The 15,871-nt window shown below is 37.7% G+C and overlaps 2 protein-coding genes across 3 annotated transcripts; one reads left to right on the top strand and one right to left on the bottom strand.

The window, feature by feature from the left end:
- LOC109839191 (tRNA-aminoacylation cofactor ARC1-like) lies at positions 326-4,067 on the bottom strand. Its single transcript, XM_020407621.1, has 5 exons — positions 3,603-4,067; positions 2,080-2,148; positions 1,283-1,512; positions 1,063-1,180; positions 326-753 (listed from the first exon to the last, which is right to left on the bottom strand). The coding sequence occupies exons 3-5, from the start codon at positions 1,286-1,288 to the stop codon at positions 476-478; spliced, it is 402 nt and encodes a 133-aa protein (XP_020263210.1). The 5' UTR covers positions 1,289-1,512; positions 2,080-2,148; positions 3,603-4,067; the 3' UTR covers positions 326-475.
- On the top strand, positions 8,486-15,378 carry LOC109839190 (probable enoyl-CoA hydratase 2, mitochondrial). 2 transcript variants are annotated; one of them, XR_002246619.1, is made up of 9 exons: positions 8,486-8,783; positions 8,863-9,032; positions 13,002-13,076; positions 13,706-13,796; positions 13,902-13,953; positions 14,314-14,417; positions 14,515-14,591; positions 14,934-15,176; positions 15,284-15,378. XR_002246619.1 is itself a non-coding variant. In XM_020407620.1 (8 exons), exons 1-8 carry the CDS (start codon positions 8,609-8,611, stop codon positions 15,108-15,110), a joined length of 921 nt encoding a protein of 306 aa, XP_020263209.1. In that variant the 5' UTR covers positions 8,486-8,608; the 3' UTR covers positions 15,111-15,378. The 2 variants fall into 2 exon arrangements, 1 of the variants encoding a protein (XP_020263209.1); XM_020407620.1 differs by having other exon boundaries at positions 14,934-15,378.

Here is a 15,871-nt window from a genome sequence, read left to right as displayed (position 1 = left end):
CAGTGATGATGCCTGATTGTGGATATAGTGCACCTTTTGTCTTTTCATTTTCATTTTCTAGTTTTGAAGCTTTAAGCCCCGGTTGGCAAAGAGTTAATGAAGAAGGGTTAAAAAGAAGGATTAATGTACTTACTTAGCCCATTTGATAATCCGAAGGACTAAATTATTAACATATTAAATAAGTTTTATTTTAGCCTTTATGATCAGTTTTAGTTAGGGGTGTTAAACGGGTGGGTTTGGGCATTAAACGGGCGGGTCATAAATGGGCGGGCATGTTTTGCCCATTTACCCATTTATGACCCATTTAACATTTTCTAAATGGGCGGGTTTTTACCCGCCCATTTAATAAACGGGCCGCCCATTTGCCCATTTAACTATAGTAGCTATATATGTATAATACTTTTAGGGTATTTTTTGTAAACTTTTAGGGTTTTTTTGTAAACTATTGGAGGATTTTTATAAACTTTTTGAATTATCAAAATATGCACAGGCATGTACATAACCTATTCAGGAATAGCATGAACATATTGAACAAGATAGCATTAAAATTACCAATCATTACACAGGCATTTCCAAATTTACAAAAAATATAATTACAATTTACAAAAAATTTAACTGACCCATCTCCAAATCTCCAAATTTGAGTCAAAAAATTCAACTGACCCATCTCCAAATCTCCAAATTTGGCGGCGGCGAGGGCGATGACGGAGCGTGATTCCCAATTTAGTGCAGTGCGGCCGGATCCTCTGTTGCCTGCAAAGATTGAGAAGAGAATTTTGAAGAAGGGAAAGTGCAAACATTGCAGAAATGCTTCATAAACTCTTGCTTGATATGTTATGGTAGATAACGGCTGCAAGGTTCCTGGCAATTGTATCTCATGAGGTTGAATGATAAGTAGCAATGAAAGGATCATTCTTTTATAATAATGGAAATCTAATGCATATAATATGTATATGTGGATGTCAATGTAATATATATAGTATAAAGATGTGGATATATTTTATTTGCTAGAAGCACAAGGTGTAAAATCTATGAAGGAAAAAGGAAAAAAATATATGTTACCTGCAATATATGTTACTTTGGTGTGATCATCATTGGAGGCAGCTAATACCATTGCCTGCGATTTAATACCCCTCATGGTGGCTGGCTTAAGATTGCAAAGAACACATACCTTTCGATCCTGCACAATTGTCATTGCAATAAATTTCAGTAAAGAAAGAGAAACACAAGGTAATGCCTAAACATATCATATCATAAAAATGATAACGTTAGAGGGACTCACCTGCATTTCTTCAAGAGGAATGAATTTGACTAGACCACTCACAACGGTCCTAGGCAACTCCTCACCTATATCAATCTCTTCCACGTATAGGGAGTCAGCATCTGGATGCTTCTGAACTTTCTTGATGAGACCTACACGAATGTCAAGCCTAGAAACAGAAATTTCTGCTTCTGAGGGTTTTGGTTTTGCAGCACCTATGGACTTCACCTTTTGTTTCTTTGCATTCCCTTCTGCACCAGATAAAAAGAAAGAAAAACTGTTAGTATATGCATGTAACTGTTAATATATGTACCCAAAAAGCAGGAAAAGATCTTGTGCCAGTGCTCGTGTACATATGTGTGTTCACATAATTCCTTAAGGTCACGGATTAGCATTCGAGTCACACACACACACGTACATATGTGCATTCACATACTGCCTTAAGGCCACATCTGTGTTCGCGCGTGTGACATATCAAACCGGATTGGTAGGCTCTAAAATCTGCACATTATAATATTTGAGGAGAACAGAAAATATGGTAAACCAAGAAACACCAACTTATGGATACGAGTGTTGTTTAACTCAGATTCTGGAAGTTGCATATGTTACTTTCAATTTGACATGATGTACCAACCTAAACAACGCTCTTTAAAAATCCACACAGGAACATATCAGAAGTTTATAAAAGAAATTAAAGCAGGTACTGCAAGAATCACGAGAAGTAACAAGCAGAATGCATATAAGTTCAGAAAGTAACCAATCGGTTGATTCGCTAAACTATGATAAGGCTTATTTTTCAGAGGTAATATATGACATACTTGTTCAATCAGTAAGCACATGACTCCAGCCACTGAAGTCTGAGCTGTCTTGTATTATGTTTCTATCTCCTGAGAGAGGTAATAGACAAGAGAGGTTAAGGTTGAAGACATCCAAATACTCAGTCTCAGCATCATAGTACGAGAAAAAAAGGCTAGAATACTTCAAATAAAAAAAGAAAAGGAAAAAAAAAGATCTGGACTAATTCACTAAAATAATAGTAAGCAAGAAGAAAAAAACTGCATGTTATGGTAATATTAACCAGGTTCCTTGGAAACACTATGTATAAACAATATATGAAACATAAATGAGCTATGCCTTAAAAAGCAAGTGAAACGACATCGATATTTGATTCAATTTTGGTCAAGAGAATGCACGTATCCAAAACATCATCCTAGGATGATCCCATGCAGCTCCTTCAAACCCACTTTCACCTCACACATAGACACAAACACAAACTAGTTTCAGCTATGATCTGGTTAGATAAATACAACGTCACACATGTGAACATGCTTCCAAGTAAATAAGCAGTAACCATAATTTTTTATTTTATTCGTAACCTTCTCCACTTTGGACTGGCTTCTCCTGCCTCTAGCAAAACCAATCACTCTTACTACACATGCAAAGAATCATCTAAATAAGCTTTAGCCACTCTGAAACATGTTAAACGTATTACTGAAACAGCTCCTTCACCAGTGATCTGTTATAAAACTCAAACCAAGTCTAGGCTTGGATACCAACTACTTTTACTATCTCAAACATACTTCCCCTTTTTGGTATAACTACTAAACTATTACTATAAACCTGATGGCTAACTAAAATCCATTTCTATCATAGATTGCCATTAATGATCTTCCGATATACATATATGTACACCTCTCTTAACTTTCTTTTATTTACGACATTCAAATAAAGTCTTTAAAACTCTTATAGTATGTGTAACTCTTGCAGTGGTGATGATGATCACTATTAAAGATGCAATCTACCATTCAAAAACTGAAAAACAATATAATATATGTGAAACATTTTTTTTAAGAAGGAATTTCAATAACATACTTCTCTTTAACACTTTCATCATCTTTCTTATTGCATTAAGAAAACAACTTCCTTATACAAAATGCAACCATAAGTTGAAACCAAAGAGTACTCTGAACTAATCCAAATAATATTCCCAAATTCAAGAGTCTTACCTAACCCAGCTTAAATCATATATCTTTCACCAACTACCCTTTACCAGCTTCAACATGAAGAAATAGTACTTTAAGACAATGAGCTATCATTCAAATAATTTTGGTTAGCAGTGAATTATAAATTATAAATTACATTAAAAAATCTAAATTCCTGCCATTTCCCATTACAACAAAGCTACTAAACAATAGCAGCTAATTAGTAAAACTTTTTTAAAAAGGATCTAATAGAAATTAGAAGATAAAGCCCATATCAATTGAAAATTTTAAAACCGTAGAAACTAAATCAAAATAAGGAATAATTGTAATTTAAAATAAATCCTAGAATATAAAATTACCTTCTCTTGATCTGAGGATTGGGGATCAAAGATAAGAGGAGATCGAAGGGCAGGAGAAGAGATCTAGGTCGAGAAGTGGAGATCGAAGGAGAAGAGATCAGAGGCCAGAGGTGATCGAAGGCAGAGCTCGAGCTCAAGGGAGAGAGGAGATCGGAGGCCGGAGGTCGAGGTCGAGCTCGAGGGGAGAGGAGGAGGTCAGAAGCTAGAGGTCGAGCTCGAGCTCGAGCTAGAGATGAAGAGGAGAGAAAATCGTGATTTTTGAGATCGGGTAGTTTCTGAAGGGTGAAGAGTGAAGGCGAAGGGTTTGCTGGAGTCGGGTTTTGGTTTTGGGAGTATGGGTGGGCAAACGGGTGCATATAGACCGCCCATTTAGCACCCATTTAGTTTGGTTTGAGAGGAACCCGCCCGATTAGACCCATTTAACTAAATGGGTGGGTTTTGGGCGGGCCAAATGATGGGTGGGTCAGGTGGGCAAATGGGTTTGGGCAAAATCTGCCTTCCCTAGTTTTAGTGTTTGAGAATAACAATGATTTTGACTATTTTCTTTATAATTAGAAGGATTAACTCTTATTCCATCTAAATAGGAGTATTAGTAAACCCCTCATTTTGAGGGGTTAACTCATTTTAACCCCTCTAGAGGGGTTAACTTAACCCTTCTATATTTTTTATGTTTGGCAAATTATGGAGGGTTAACTCACTTTAACCCTTATATAAATTTTTTGTGTTTGGCAGGTTAAGAAGGGGTTAAGTCTCCTTAACCCCTCACTTAACCCTTTGCCAAACGGTACCTTAAACTTCTTTTTTTTTCTTCTGTTTTTGTGTGTTGGTTGTGGCTGTAGTCTTCTTTTCTTTTTTTGTTTGTAGATAATGAATGGCCATAGTGGCTTTCCTTATCCACATTTGCATTGCAAGGAACAAACTTTAATTGAACTAATCCACTTTTTAGAATTGTACTTGAATTAATTCATGCACTGTTTAAGAAACGAGCACATACAAATTGCACGCTATGCCGAAACTCAGCGTGAACGGATCATGTGTAAATGAGCAAGAAAGATTATTCGGTATTCCTATCTTATTTATTTGAGCACGTAGAGTGGAGTGCGGTTATAATCACATCTTGAATGACATAATTTTGCCATGAGGCAGTCATTGATTTGTCCTTGGCGGGACAGCTTTTGCGCTCACTTACGTCCTTTCTACTATTCTTCACCATGGTCAAGCCTAATTTTGAATTTGCTTCTCATGCTAGGTTTGGTCACACAAAGTTGTTCCATATATTGTTGTCACCTTTTTGCTTTACATGGGGTTTTGACAACTTAGTCTCACACAAGGTTTTCGACACTAATGAGTTGTCTCTTCCTCTCTATGGAAGTCTTGACAATTTAGTGAAGATACCCCACCATGTTAGAGTCAATCACTCTTTTTGTACTAATTGAGGCTCTTTTATCTTTTTGTAGTGGCATTTTTTGAGGAACCTCATGATCTTGGTAGTCAGCTGAGCTCAAGTGAAGAGAACAAGATGTTGGATAGTAGTATTCCTAATCTATTTTGGTAACATGAGGTTATTAGAATTCCTAATCTGTTTTGGTAACATGAGGTTATTAGGATTCCTATTTTGTTTTGTTTTTGGTTTTAGGATTCCTAGTATGTTTTGGTTTTAGTTTTTCTATATATATGGAGATTAAAATCAATCATCAAAAGAGAGGAGAGTTGTAATCAGAGATTAGAGAGACTTTTGAGCATTGTGAGAGAAATCAATCATCAAAAGAGAGGAGAGTTGTAATCAGAGATTAGAGAGACTTTTGAGCATTGTGAGAGGGAGATATTGTGAGCAAGTTGAGAGCTTTGGTTGAGGGTTAGTTTATGAGTTTTGTGAGATTGTTACTCTTTGTACTCTCCTTGATTTAGTGGAATCTCCTCATCCTCTCCTCGTGGACATAGACAATTTGCTGAACCACGTAAAATTGGTTGTCTCGCTATTTGTGTGATTTGTAATAGTTTATTTAGGTTCTCTCGACAAGTCAGTCCTATAACTGATGAGAGGAAGAGCTGATATCCCACTTTGTTGAAATATTTTGCTTAAGGTTCTTGTTTCCTTGGTAAAACAGGAATTCCTATTACGACCTGTATCTCTTGTTATGCTACCGAAGTACTATCGAAACTTCCGCTGCGGGCAACAGAAGATTCACGAGTACTCCTATCCTAGCACTTTGTCAATATTTGGTACCCACGATCTTGAGTTGGAGAGGGTAGTGCTGCACCCTAACCCTTTGCAATTCTATGCTATGGTCAACGAGAGTGCCCTCACTGTGGTTAAGCACTCTCCCCTCTGAAAACCTGTTTATTTATTTAGGGTGAAGCGACGTGGTGAGGTCCTCCGTAAAATTCCCATTGGTTGTACACCATTGATTAATTGCAATTCTATCTCCTGGTCTAGAATGTCATCCTTCACTATACTACTTTTGACTCACTACCCATCCACGAATGATGTCTTCGGTTGTCGCGCCTCTCTTCGCATCAACATCTCCTGAGGGTAGGTTTTATAACTAAGTTGTAAGGATGTGGGTTTGAGCCACCTCGAGGGTCTAAACCTAGGTATTGTCTAGAAGTTTCCTGCTAATGTATATAAGTCACGAGCAGGCATCTTCAGAAATAGGTTTAGGGGCTGTTTGGATTGATTTTTTGGATAGGTAAAAGAGGGGAAAGCTGCCAAAAATGTCAGCTTTTTGATTTTGGGGGAAAGCTGCCAAAAAACTGACATTTTTGGCAGCTTTCCCCTCTTTTACCTATCCAAAAAATCAATCCAAACAGCCCCTTATTGATGCTAACGGGGAATATCATGCACAAGATTTCTGTTTCCAAGGGTGGGACTTCTCCACCCCAAATAACTGGTGGGATAAATTAGTGACCCTTGTCCTGACCCACTACAAAAAAAGGGCTTTACAGCAACATGGGATCGCTACAAGTTACCATAACTTATTGGGGGTGTTAGAGTTATACGAAGGAGTCCTTTCAGGATGGTTGTTTTGAAGTATACTGGGAGCTCATGTGTCACTACTAGATATTCTTTCATATGAAGAAAATTCATGATGGTAGCATCAATTTGAGGACTTGGATCAGGTACTTATTTTAGCAATCTCCCGGTCTAATGTCGAGGTGAACATGAAGCAAAGCAATCATCTCTGACTTTCACTGTCCATGGGTGAATATGAAAGCTATCATCACCAAGTACTATATGGATTGAGCTTAATGTCTTCTAGAAGATGAATTATGCAGTCTTCCTGAATAGATTTGATGATCAAGGCAACTAGACAAAGCTTCTTCCAGTTGCCTTCACTTGGTTGATCAACATTCATCCATCGCAACTTTGATCAGATGTATGTTGGTAGCCCTACTTTGAGATTGGGCACAAGGGGAGTTTGATGGATGGTGCTAGGGCATGGAGTAATTTTGTATTGGGGGTGTACTAGTGCTTCATTTACTCTCCCCAAGGCAAATATCATGCATTATCATCTCATACCTATTTCACTATTGGTGTAACATCGTGAAGGTGTCGCACTTGAGGTACTAGCAATTAGTGTCATGCCTCACTCATATAAATGCCTTTTTCATAAAGTAATCTATAATGAAGAGCTACACCAAGTGTTTAAAAGGAATACCAAAAGGCACAATAGTGGGGGTGCTCCCAAACTTGTGTTGGATGAATATAGGATGAATGACGAGGACATTGAGAACTTGTATTGGAACTCTCACTCTCCTCGCCTTTAAATTTTAATTTTTACATAAATCACATTTAAAGTAGGTTTGTGTTGCAATTTGAAGAAACCGTGAGAAAATGGTGAAGAACAGGTTTTGGAAGCGCAGGAGAATTGTTTGGAAGCTGCGCGGTCGACCGCGATGCAAGGCCGATCGACCGTGAGCATGCACAGAGTCTGGGAGGAGTCTGGATTTGGCGCGGTCGACCGTCAGACCCTGTAAGTGATTTTAGGCTCTCTCGTTGGTCGCGGTCGACCGTGGCGGTCGACCGCGTAACGGGTCAGGCCCAGAATTGTTTTCCTGTTCTTATTTGGTTTTGGTATTTGTATAAATACCAATACACGTTCTACGTTTTCGTAAGGCAAGAGTTTGAGATATTTGGAGCACAGAAAAGATGTATTTTCTGAGCTATTTGTTTAGGGTTTATTTGGAGAGATTAAGAGCTTTGTTGGTGATATTAGTTTGTTCCTTCGAGTGATTTGTAATCTCAAGTTGTACTCTTCTTCTCTATTAGTGAAAACCACATCCCCTTCTTGCCCCGTGGATGTAGGTAATTGCCGAACCACGTTAAAATTGTTTGTGTATTGATTTTGGTTGCTTTTGGCCCTCTTTGATCGGCGTTTGATTTTGGTTCCTCGACACGGTTTTCAACAACAATTGGGGTATTTTCAACAACAAGTGGAGAGCGGAGACGTAAGTCGGAAGGACCGAACTCCATGATCATAATTTTCTTGTGCTTGCATTACTCATTTGTCCACTATTTTGTTTATATCGTTTCATGTTTATTTGCCCTTAGTTTGCATATCATTGCTAATAATTCATTGTATATCAATCTTGCTAGGATATATTTGTTAATAATTTTTAATTGGCATTAATATCGGATTAAATTAGCATAAACCTTATTCACCTCTCTAGGGTCTTTCAGTGCATTATGCGTATGTCTATGACTCGAACATAGATGTATTTTCGTGTCTCGAACAGGAATGTATGTCTGTGTGATTTGGACTCTTTTGGTAAATACCAGATCACAACATAGACATAAGATCAGAAAATGGGGGTAAAACCATGCTTAGCGCTCGCTAAAACTAGTTTTATAGTAATAGATATGAAGATTTCGTGTGAAAGTTACAAATATGAAGATCTAGGGGTCCGGTATAATATAAAATAAATTAGGGTTTGATATGAGAAATACCCAAAAATAAAACAGAAAAAAGTTGTCAGCCATCAGTCTCATCGTCTCCGCAAGCACTATGCAACGCTTCCGTGTTTTCCTCCCCCGCGCCACCCGGGCCCACCACTTCCATTTCCAACCCTATCTGGGTCCCACCTCGTCCACATCGCCGACGGTTCTCTTCCGGCGAACTCTATTCCTAGAAACCGTCTCTAATCCTGTCAAGCTGAACAAGCTCTCCGACTCCGACGCCGGTGCTTTTCTCGATTAAGTTTATATTTCCTTTTTCTTTTTTTTTTAACTTGATACTCAGTTGAATTGTGAATTTGGTAGGGATTGTTGAGGTGAAGCTCGATAGAGCTGAGGTCAAGAACGCAATTGGGAAGGAGATGGTCAGAGGATTGCAGAGCGCGTTTGAGTTCATTGATCGAGATTCTTCGGCTAGGGTTATTTTGATTTCTAGCGCGGTTCCTGGGGTTTTCTGCGCTGGTGCTGATCTCAAGGTATTTTGATAAATTTCGTTCTAGTTTAGTTTAAGGTTAAGGGGTTTGTTCACAAATTGTTTACTGGATAAAGGGATAATTAGGGGAAATGAAGAGATTGAGGATGCCTACATGTTTATAATATAAGGATGTGCCTGTGGACATTGCAGACTGTTGCTGCCAATTCCTTTTTTATTTCTTTGATTGAGATTTAACTTTTTTTGGTGAATTTCGAGATGGGGGATGACAGTAACGATTGTTTGTGCTATAACAATATTAATACCTCAAGGTATGGCCTTTATAGGCTTGATAGCATGAAGTTATATTTTACAAAATTGATATCCTAAACTTTAAATTTGTTCTNACACACACCCACACAAACAAAAACCCAAAAAAAATGGTAAGAAAATTTGTTTCTCATCCACTTTTCTATGTTGATATGATATCGTTGAGCAAAATCGTAGCTTTATAAAGTGGTCTAGGCGCCCGCCTAGGTCTTCGGAGCGTCAGACGGAACATAGGCTGTTATGCAGATTGCAAAGCTTAGGTCATGGTCTGATTTTCTTTGCTACAGCCTACACGTCCTCCAACCTCCCGGCCTCCTCCATTGACTCCGAACACGGTCTCCACCTCTCCAACCTTCAGCAAGACCTCCACCAGTTAAAAAAAAATCCGCCTTGGCCCCAACTAGGCACTAGGTGTTAGGTCCAGTGCCTAGCGATAACTAATGCTTTCTCTAACACTGAGAAAGATTTAGGTCAATTCTTTTGTACTTTTGGGTATAAAATTGTGACAATATATTGTTTTCGTCGAAAATTACTTTCATTGTTGAATCCATTAAAACTTCAGTCGCTTACAACGAATTATAATGAAAAATGAGAAAATTACAACTTTCTAGAAAATAACACAAAAATCGTTTGTCGATTTCTGCTTTTGTGGGACTTTACCTGTGTCGGGAGTGCGTTGGCTCGTGGACCACCGATTCACAGATTTTGATCGAATTGTGAAGACTTTGGGTATTCTTCCTTCGTTTAGAAACAAGAATGAAATCAATGAATATCTTATCAACGTAAGATGAACACTCTTCTCAAGATCAAGTCAAAGCTCAAATCTTAAGGAATCCTTATCAACGTAAGATGAACACTCTTCTCAAGATCAAGTCAAAGCTCAAATCTTAAGGAATCACCAAAAAGGCTCAAGTTTTCTATTCTATCTGCTCTCAAGATCAAGTCAAAGCTCAAATCTTAAGGAATCACCAAAAAGGCTCAAGTTTTCTATTCTATCTGCTCTCTGTGCTCGTATATTTGTTAATAACGGTCCTAGGGGGTATTTATAGCCCTTAGGAACAATAACTGTCTCGGAAACTATGATTTCTCTTTATGCTTCCAATGCTTGTCTTACACTATGAAACTCGTGTGATGTGCTTCTTGATGCACCATTTGGTTGATCTTTAACTTTGTATGATCCGCTATAACTGAGGTGATGACGTTTATCGCCTTCTCCCTGTCTTGAATCATGTACGATAATCTATAGGCAATTTTTTTTTGACGCCTACATATATGTTTAGGGTAAAGTTAAAAGGGTGAAACTCAGGGGTACTAAAGTATAAATAATCCTTTGAAAAAACAAAAAAGGGAAAATGGGTTGTGTATGTTAACATAATCTAGTGTACTTAAGTATCAAGATTATAAGTTCAGAAAATGCTCTCTCTTTGTTGAGCTTGGCATTAACAAGAAAAGGTTCCTTCAAAAGGTGTTGTTGTGAGCCTATAACACCAAGTACAGAGGCATATATGTTATCACCAATTCACCATTGAGCCTGGACCTGTCGCAGGATATGCTTAAAATAAATAATGAAGTAATAATAATGCTTATTCTCTCGTCATTTTGGTATTACGACGGAGAAGTGGAATCCAGAGTTATCTACTCACTACGCTGTTGCAACAAGACTTTCTTTTATCTGAGAACTTTTGTGATTAACTATACTTTTTCTTCCAATTAATTGTCTCCACCCATGTTTATTTAGGTCCTACCTTTAGTCCTAGGTCTTACCTTTAGCCCTTGCTACTCTATAAATAATTTCTTGTACCATAGCCATTCATGAATGTTAATTTATGTCAATTGAAAAAATGACTATGGCAATAGTTCTCAATGAAAAATTTATGACAACTATATGTTATTTATTTATATGAACGAGTTTTCTGCATTCATTTCTCTTGATCACTTATCCTTTTTACCTCAACATGTTTCTTTTCTTTGTATATTGTTCTTTTTTTTATTGCTGACTTCTGGATTATCGCTTTATTTCCTTTTTGGTTTTCGTCTCATTCTTGGCTTGATGATTTATTAGATATCATTTAGTTCTACCACTCTGCATACCATGATCTTCCCCAAAAGTAGAATAAAGGTCATTTATAAAGTTTCTTTGTATATGGAACAAGGACTTCTTCTAGCCATCCTCTGTATTTTTGTATCTCTTATTTGCAATAGATACCTTTTAGATGGGATTATATTTGATTCTGTCAAAACAATATTATTCGATAATGTAAAATTAATTATGTTTTTAGATGACAATCACGAACGTGTGCATTTGCACATGGTGTCTGCATGCATGTGACTGTGTATGAGTGTGTTCCTGTGTATGCACATCTATGTAGCACGGACACGGGTCCGACACGGCCATCCGACACGCCGACACGAGGCAAATCCTAAAAAATACATAGGATACGTGTGTTCGACACGTGTGTCCGACACGGACACGACACGACATGGCTTCATGTTATGCGTGTCCGTGCTTCATAGATGCACATGCATGTATACGAGGCTGAGTGTGTGCGTGGTTGTGTTTTTTGTGTTTCTATGTATTCATGAGTTTAGTTTCATTAGAGAACTACATATGGGAGTATATATGCATATCTTTCTGCTTTGGTATACTGCATATTCCCTAAGTAGCTCTTTCCAAGACACGTTGACAAGTATAATGCAATAATTGAGTTATCTGGTTATTTCTGACCGAAAACAAATGATTTTTCATTAACCAGCAAGCACTAGGAGCCAATTCAGCCAATTTTGTTCACCCACAATGAAAGTAAATCTTGTCGCAAAGTCACTTTTATGAATGTGACTGGAAGAGTCAGTTGAGATTGTAGAATTGCTATGATCTTCTAGATACAGTTGAACTGTCAATTCAGAATGATCCCAGTCTCCAAGAATGTTATTACTGAGATACATTGTTTTGAATGAAAAACGGAAATATCAAACATACATGTGAATGGTTTGATTTCTCAACTTTTCTTTTTAGAAATATTTGGTGATTAAACCAGCTGACATTCTTACTTTATATTTTGGGTGCAATATGTTGATACTCTTACCTTGCATTCTTAGCATGAAAGACTTCAATGGCAACTGCAACGCAGACTACAGTATAATCAATTGGCAGCGAATATTATTTGTGGCAATGCTGTAAACTTGCCAATGTGCTTCCAATCCAGATAGAATACGGATTTGTAACTGGACAAAGGGTTTACTGTTCTTTTTTTAAACTATGAGAGATAATTCAATGTAAACTTTGACATATGTATTCAGTTTTTTTTGTTGTTCGTGTATTTTGGATATTAGCAGCCTAATTTAAGTGTGGTATTTCAGTTATGTTATGATTAAAACTTATTACAACACAGTACATGTTAAGGTAGTTTCGTGATAATTGTGGTATCCTTTTACCTATTTCCTACTGGTTAATGCCTGTTTATATCGAACCTACGGTTTGTTAATGTGCATGATCCAACGTCTTTCTTTCCGTTCATTCGTGCAAAATGGCTTCTGAGATATATGATAGGCCTTAAAAGTTTGTTCTTAGAGAGTTGTATGATGTCAGTATACATTTTTCATTTGGACAGGTATGTCTGGTAATGTGATTCATCATGCTCTGCATTATACTCGTGTTTTTTCTGTTACATATACATTCATTGCTCATCATACATTTTTCCTGCAGGAGCGCAAGAAGCAGACTTCTTCGGAGGTCCATCAATTCGTGCACTCGTTGCGCTCAACATTCTCTTCGTTGGAGGTTTGTGCCCACCCTTTTACTTTACGCCTTTCTTTCTCTGTAACAATGAAATGTTAGTAACTTGTTTTAGTTAGTTTCATAACATAGGACTGTTTCGGAATTAAAATATACCATTAAAATTGCTTCAAGGTAACTTAAGTAAAAATCAACAGATGATTCTTGGATGCCAAATCAGATCTAGTGATGATTGATTGGACTGCTTGTTTGGGTTCGCTGATTTCAAGTTCTGTTTCTCTTTACTTGTTCCATTTGCCACGTTAAGGATGCCATATGAACAACTAATCTAGTACTTATAGTGGGGCATTTTCTACATGGAAAATGTCGAAAGTTTTCATCCCATGTTTTTTGTGTACTTCAATATTCTGTAATTAATAATTATTTTCATGTTGTTTCTATTTAGCTAATATTTAGTTCCAAGCTTTTGTTGCGGGTATATTTAATATCATCTCTAGGCAGTCAGCTTTTATTTTGCATTATTAGTTGAGGTCCTTTTGGATAGAAATAATACCTGTTGATGTGGCTGGAGGGCTGTCTTTTGTCCACTGTTCCGGGAAGCCTCTCAGGTCTATCACATCCTTTTCTGGTCTATTCTCTCACTAATAAATGTATGTCATTTGCTGCATGAGCAGGCACTCCCTCTTCCTACAATTGCTGTTATTGAAGGAGCTGCTCTGGGGGGAGGACTAGAGTTGGTTCTTTCTTGTGATCTTCGTGTATGCGGTATATACTCCTAGAAAGGTTATGAGTTCAATAAATGTATTATATTCTTTTGGTTGTGAGACTTAAAATCTCAAATTAGGAATTGTTTCTGATCATGGCACATAGGAGAGGATGCAAGATTTGGCATGCCAGAAACTGGACTCGCTATTATCCCTGGGTATGTGTTCAAGCGAATAATTTGAGAATTTTTAAGCTTTGTGCCTCGTAAATGAGACTGAGCATTTTGGATGTTACTGTTTTCAAGGAAATGTCAATGCTGTTTATATCACTATTGTTAAGTAAATAAGAAAAAATGCTTGTCGATGCAGCATTCATTATTTTGCTAGAATGCTGTCACCTTCTTTGTCCTGAGTAAACCTAACAGTTAACATGGTGTGAACTGACTGTCATATCTGAAAAGTTTCTTACTGGAATGCTTCCAGATTACATGATTATCTCTGTTTAAAAGAAATTATATAGGATCAAATTTGAAATTTGCACAGCAAATATGTCTGAACATCTCTTTGGATTTTTACAGGGCTGGTGGGACACACAGACTCCCTAGGGTAGTTGGAAGATCAATTGCTAAGGAACTTGTATTTACTGGTCGGAGAGTTGATGGCAAGGAAGCTTTATCCATGGGTACATCTTGTGATAGGAAATTGCTTTTAGCAAGCAGGCTAGCTTATCTGCAACTCTTATCACTTGTATCATTCATATGGTGATTTTTTTTTCACAGGACTCGTCAATCATTGTGTTTCTGCTGGCAAGGCATACTTAAAGGCTCTTCAAATTGCCCGAGATATAAACCAGAAGGTAAGAACTAGGAAGTGTCGCTATTTGCAAAGGCGGTTGTAGTGTAGTTTGTTTCATGCAACTCCAGCTTTTCATAACTATGTTTGCAAAATTGCGTCATTTTTTGCAAAAAAGAGTTACAATCAAACTGCAATTTATATTTTCCGTGAACCCTACCCCTGAATCTACTATATCTGTCAACAACTCCAGATTGCAACAAAGATATTATGAGCAAACTATACCTATTTTTATGTTATCAAATCTAGTATCAAACTAATGATTGAATCCATGCTATATTTCATTACCAGATATTTAACCTCGACTTTTTTTTTCCCATTAAAAATACCTTCCTTCTTTTACTAGGGTCCATTGGCTATAAGGATGGCTAAGAAAGCTATCAGTCAGGGAGTAGAAGCAGAAATGTCATCGGCACTTGCTGTGGAAGAAGAATGTTATGCGCAGCTTCTCAACACCGAGGATCGTCTTGAGGGTTTAGCTGCATTTGCAGAGAAGAGAAAACCAAGATACACTGGAAAATAGGACCTAAGAAGCATCGCCATTTATCTCATATTGACAGAAGATGAATATGGGACATTAATTCAGCAGGTCAATACCTTGAAATGGCTGGTTACGTTGTAATAAGCCATATTTCTGCCTTTTTACTAGAAAATTATTGTGTTCATTGAGTGTTCTGTGTCGCTCTATGTTCACAGACGCAGCTACTGGGATTTATAAATAAGAGGCGAATGAAGATCTGCACGGTAAAGTAGGATGAAGTAAATAAGGGCCGCAAAGTTCAGTTTTTGTACGTCATACAGGGAAATTTCCCTCCAGTATCTGCTGGTGAGCGAGAGTTTTAATCCTACTTATTTTTCACTGTTTAAAAGGGTGAAAGTGTATTTAATACTAGAACCTTTTCGTTTCCCTTGCCAACTTCCAAATATACAAACGCACTTTACATGACATTGCTGATGGGGATTCGCTCTCTCTTACCTTGATGGAAGAACGTAGTTTCAGGCTTTCCTTCCACTCCCGGTCTTGTCAGGGCGAGCTAGGTGCTGCTGCGAGATGGAGATTAACTCGTCTCTGTGTTATACATCCAGGAGCTTCCTCCATCTCCTAATCTTCTGGTCTCGTACCAACAGGTAGTTTCCAATCAAAATGAGACTCGAAGATTCGCAAGCGTAGCTCCCGAGTCTTCGACAATAGATAACTGCTGGTTCACTGCACAAGCCCTTCGACCTGAAAACAAAAGGGCTAAACTGGAAATCACGCCTTTTGTTAATTTATGAAACCATTCA

This window comes from Asparagus officinalis, chromosome 4 (genome assembly GCF_001876935.1).
Source record: "Asparagus officinalis chromosome 4, Aspof.V1, whole genome shotgun sequence".
Lineage (NCBI taxonomy): Eukaryota > Viridiplantae > Streptophyta > Magnoliopsida > Asparagales > Asparagaceae > Asparagus > Asparagus officinalis.
This window is presented reverse-complemented; position numbering and strand designations above follow the sequence as displayed.

Excerpts from the sequence above, each read along its gene's own strand:
- LOC109839191 (XM_020407621.1), bottom strand. Across the intron at positions 754-1,062 it reads CAAAGTAACATATATTGCAG|GCAACAGAGGATCCGGCCGC; the intron begins GTAACATATATT and ends CAATCTTTGCAG.
- LOC109839190 (XM_020407620.1), top strand. The coding sequence starts at position 8,609 with ATGCAACGCTTCCGTGTTTTCCTCCCCCGCGCCACCCGGGCCCACCAC. Across the intron at positions 9,033-13,001 it reads GCGCTGGTGCTGATCTCAAG|GAGCGCAAGAAGCAGACTTC; the intron begins GTATTTTGATAA and ends TTTTTCCTGCAG. Across the intron at positions 13,077-13,705 it reads CAACATTCTCTTCGTTGGAG|GCACTCCCTCTTCCTACAAT; the intron begins GTTTGTGCCCAC and ends CTGCATGAGCAG.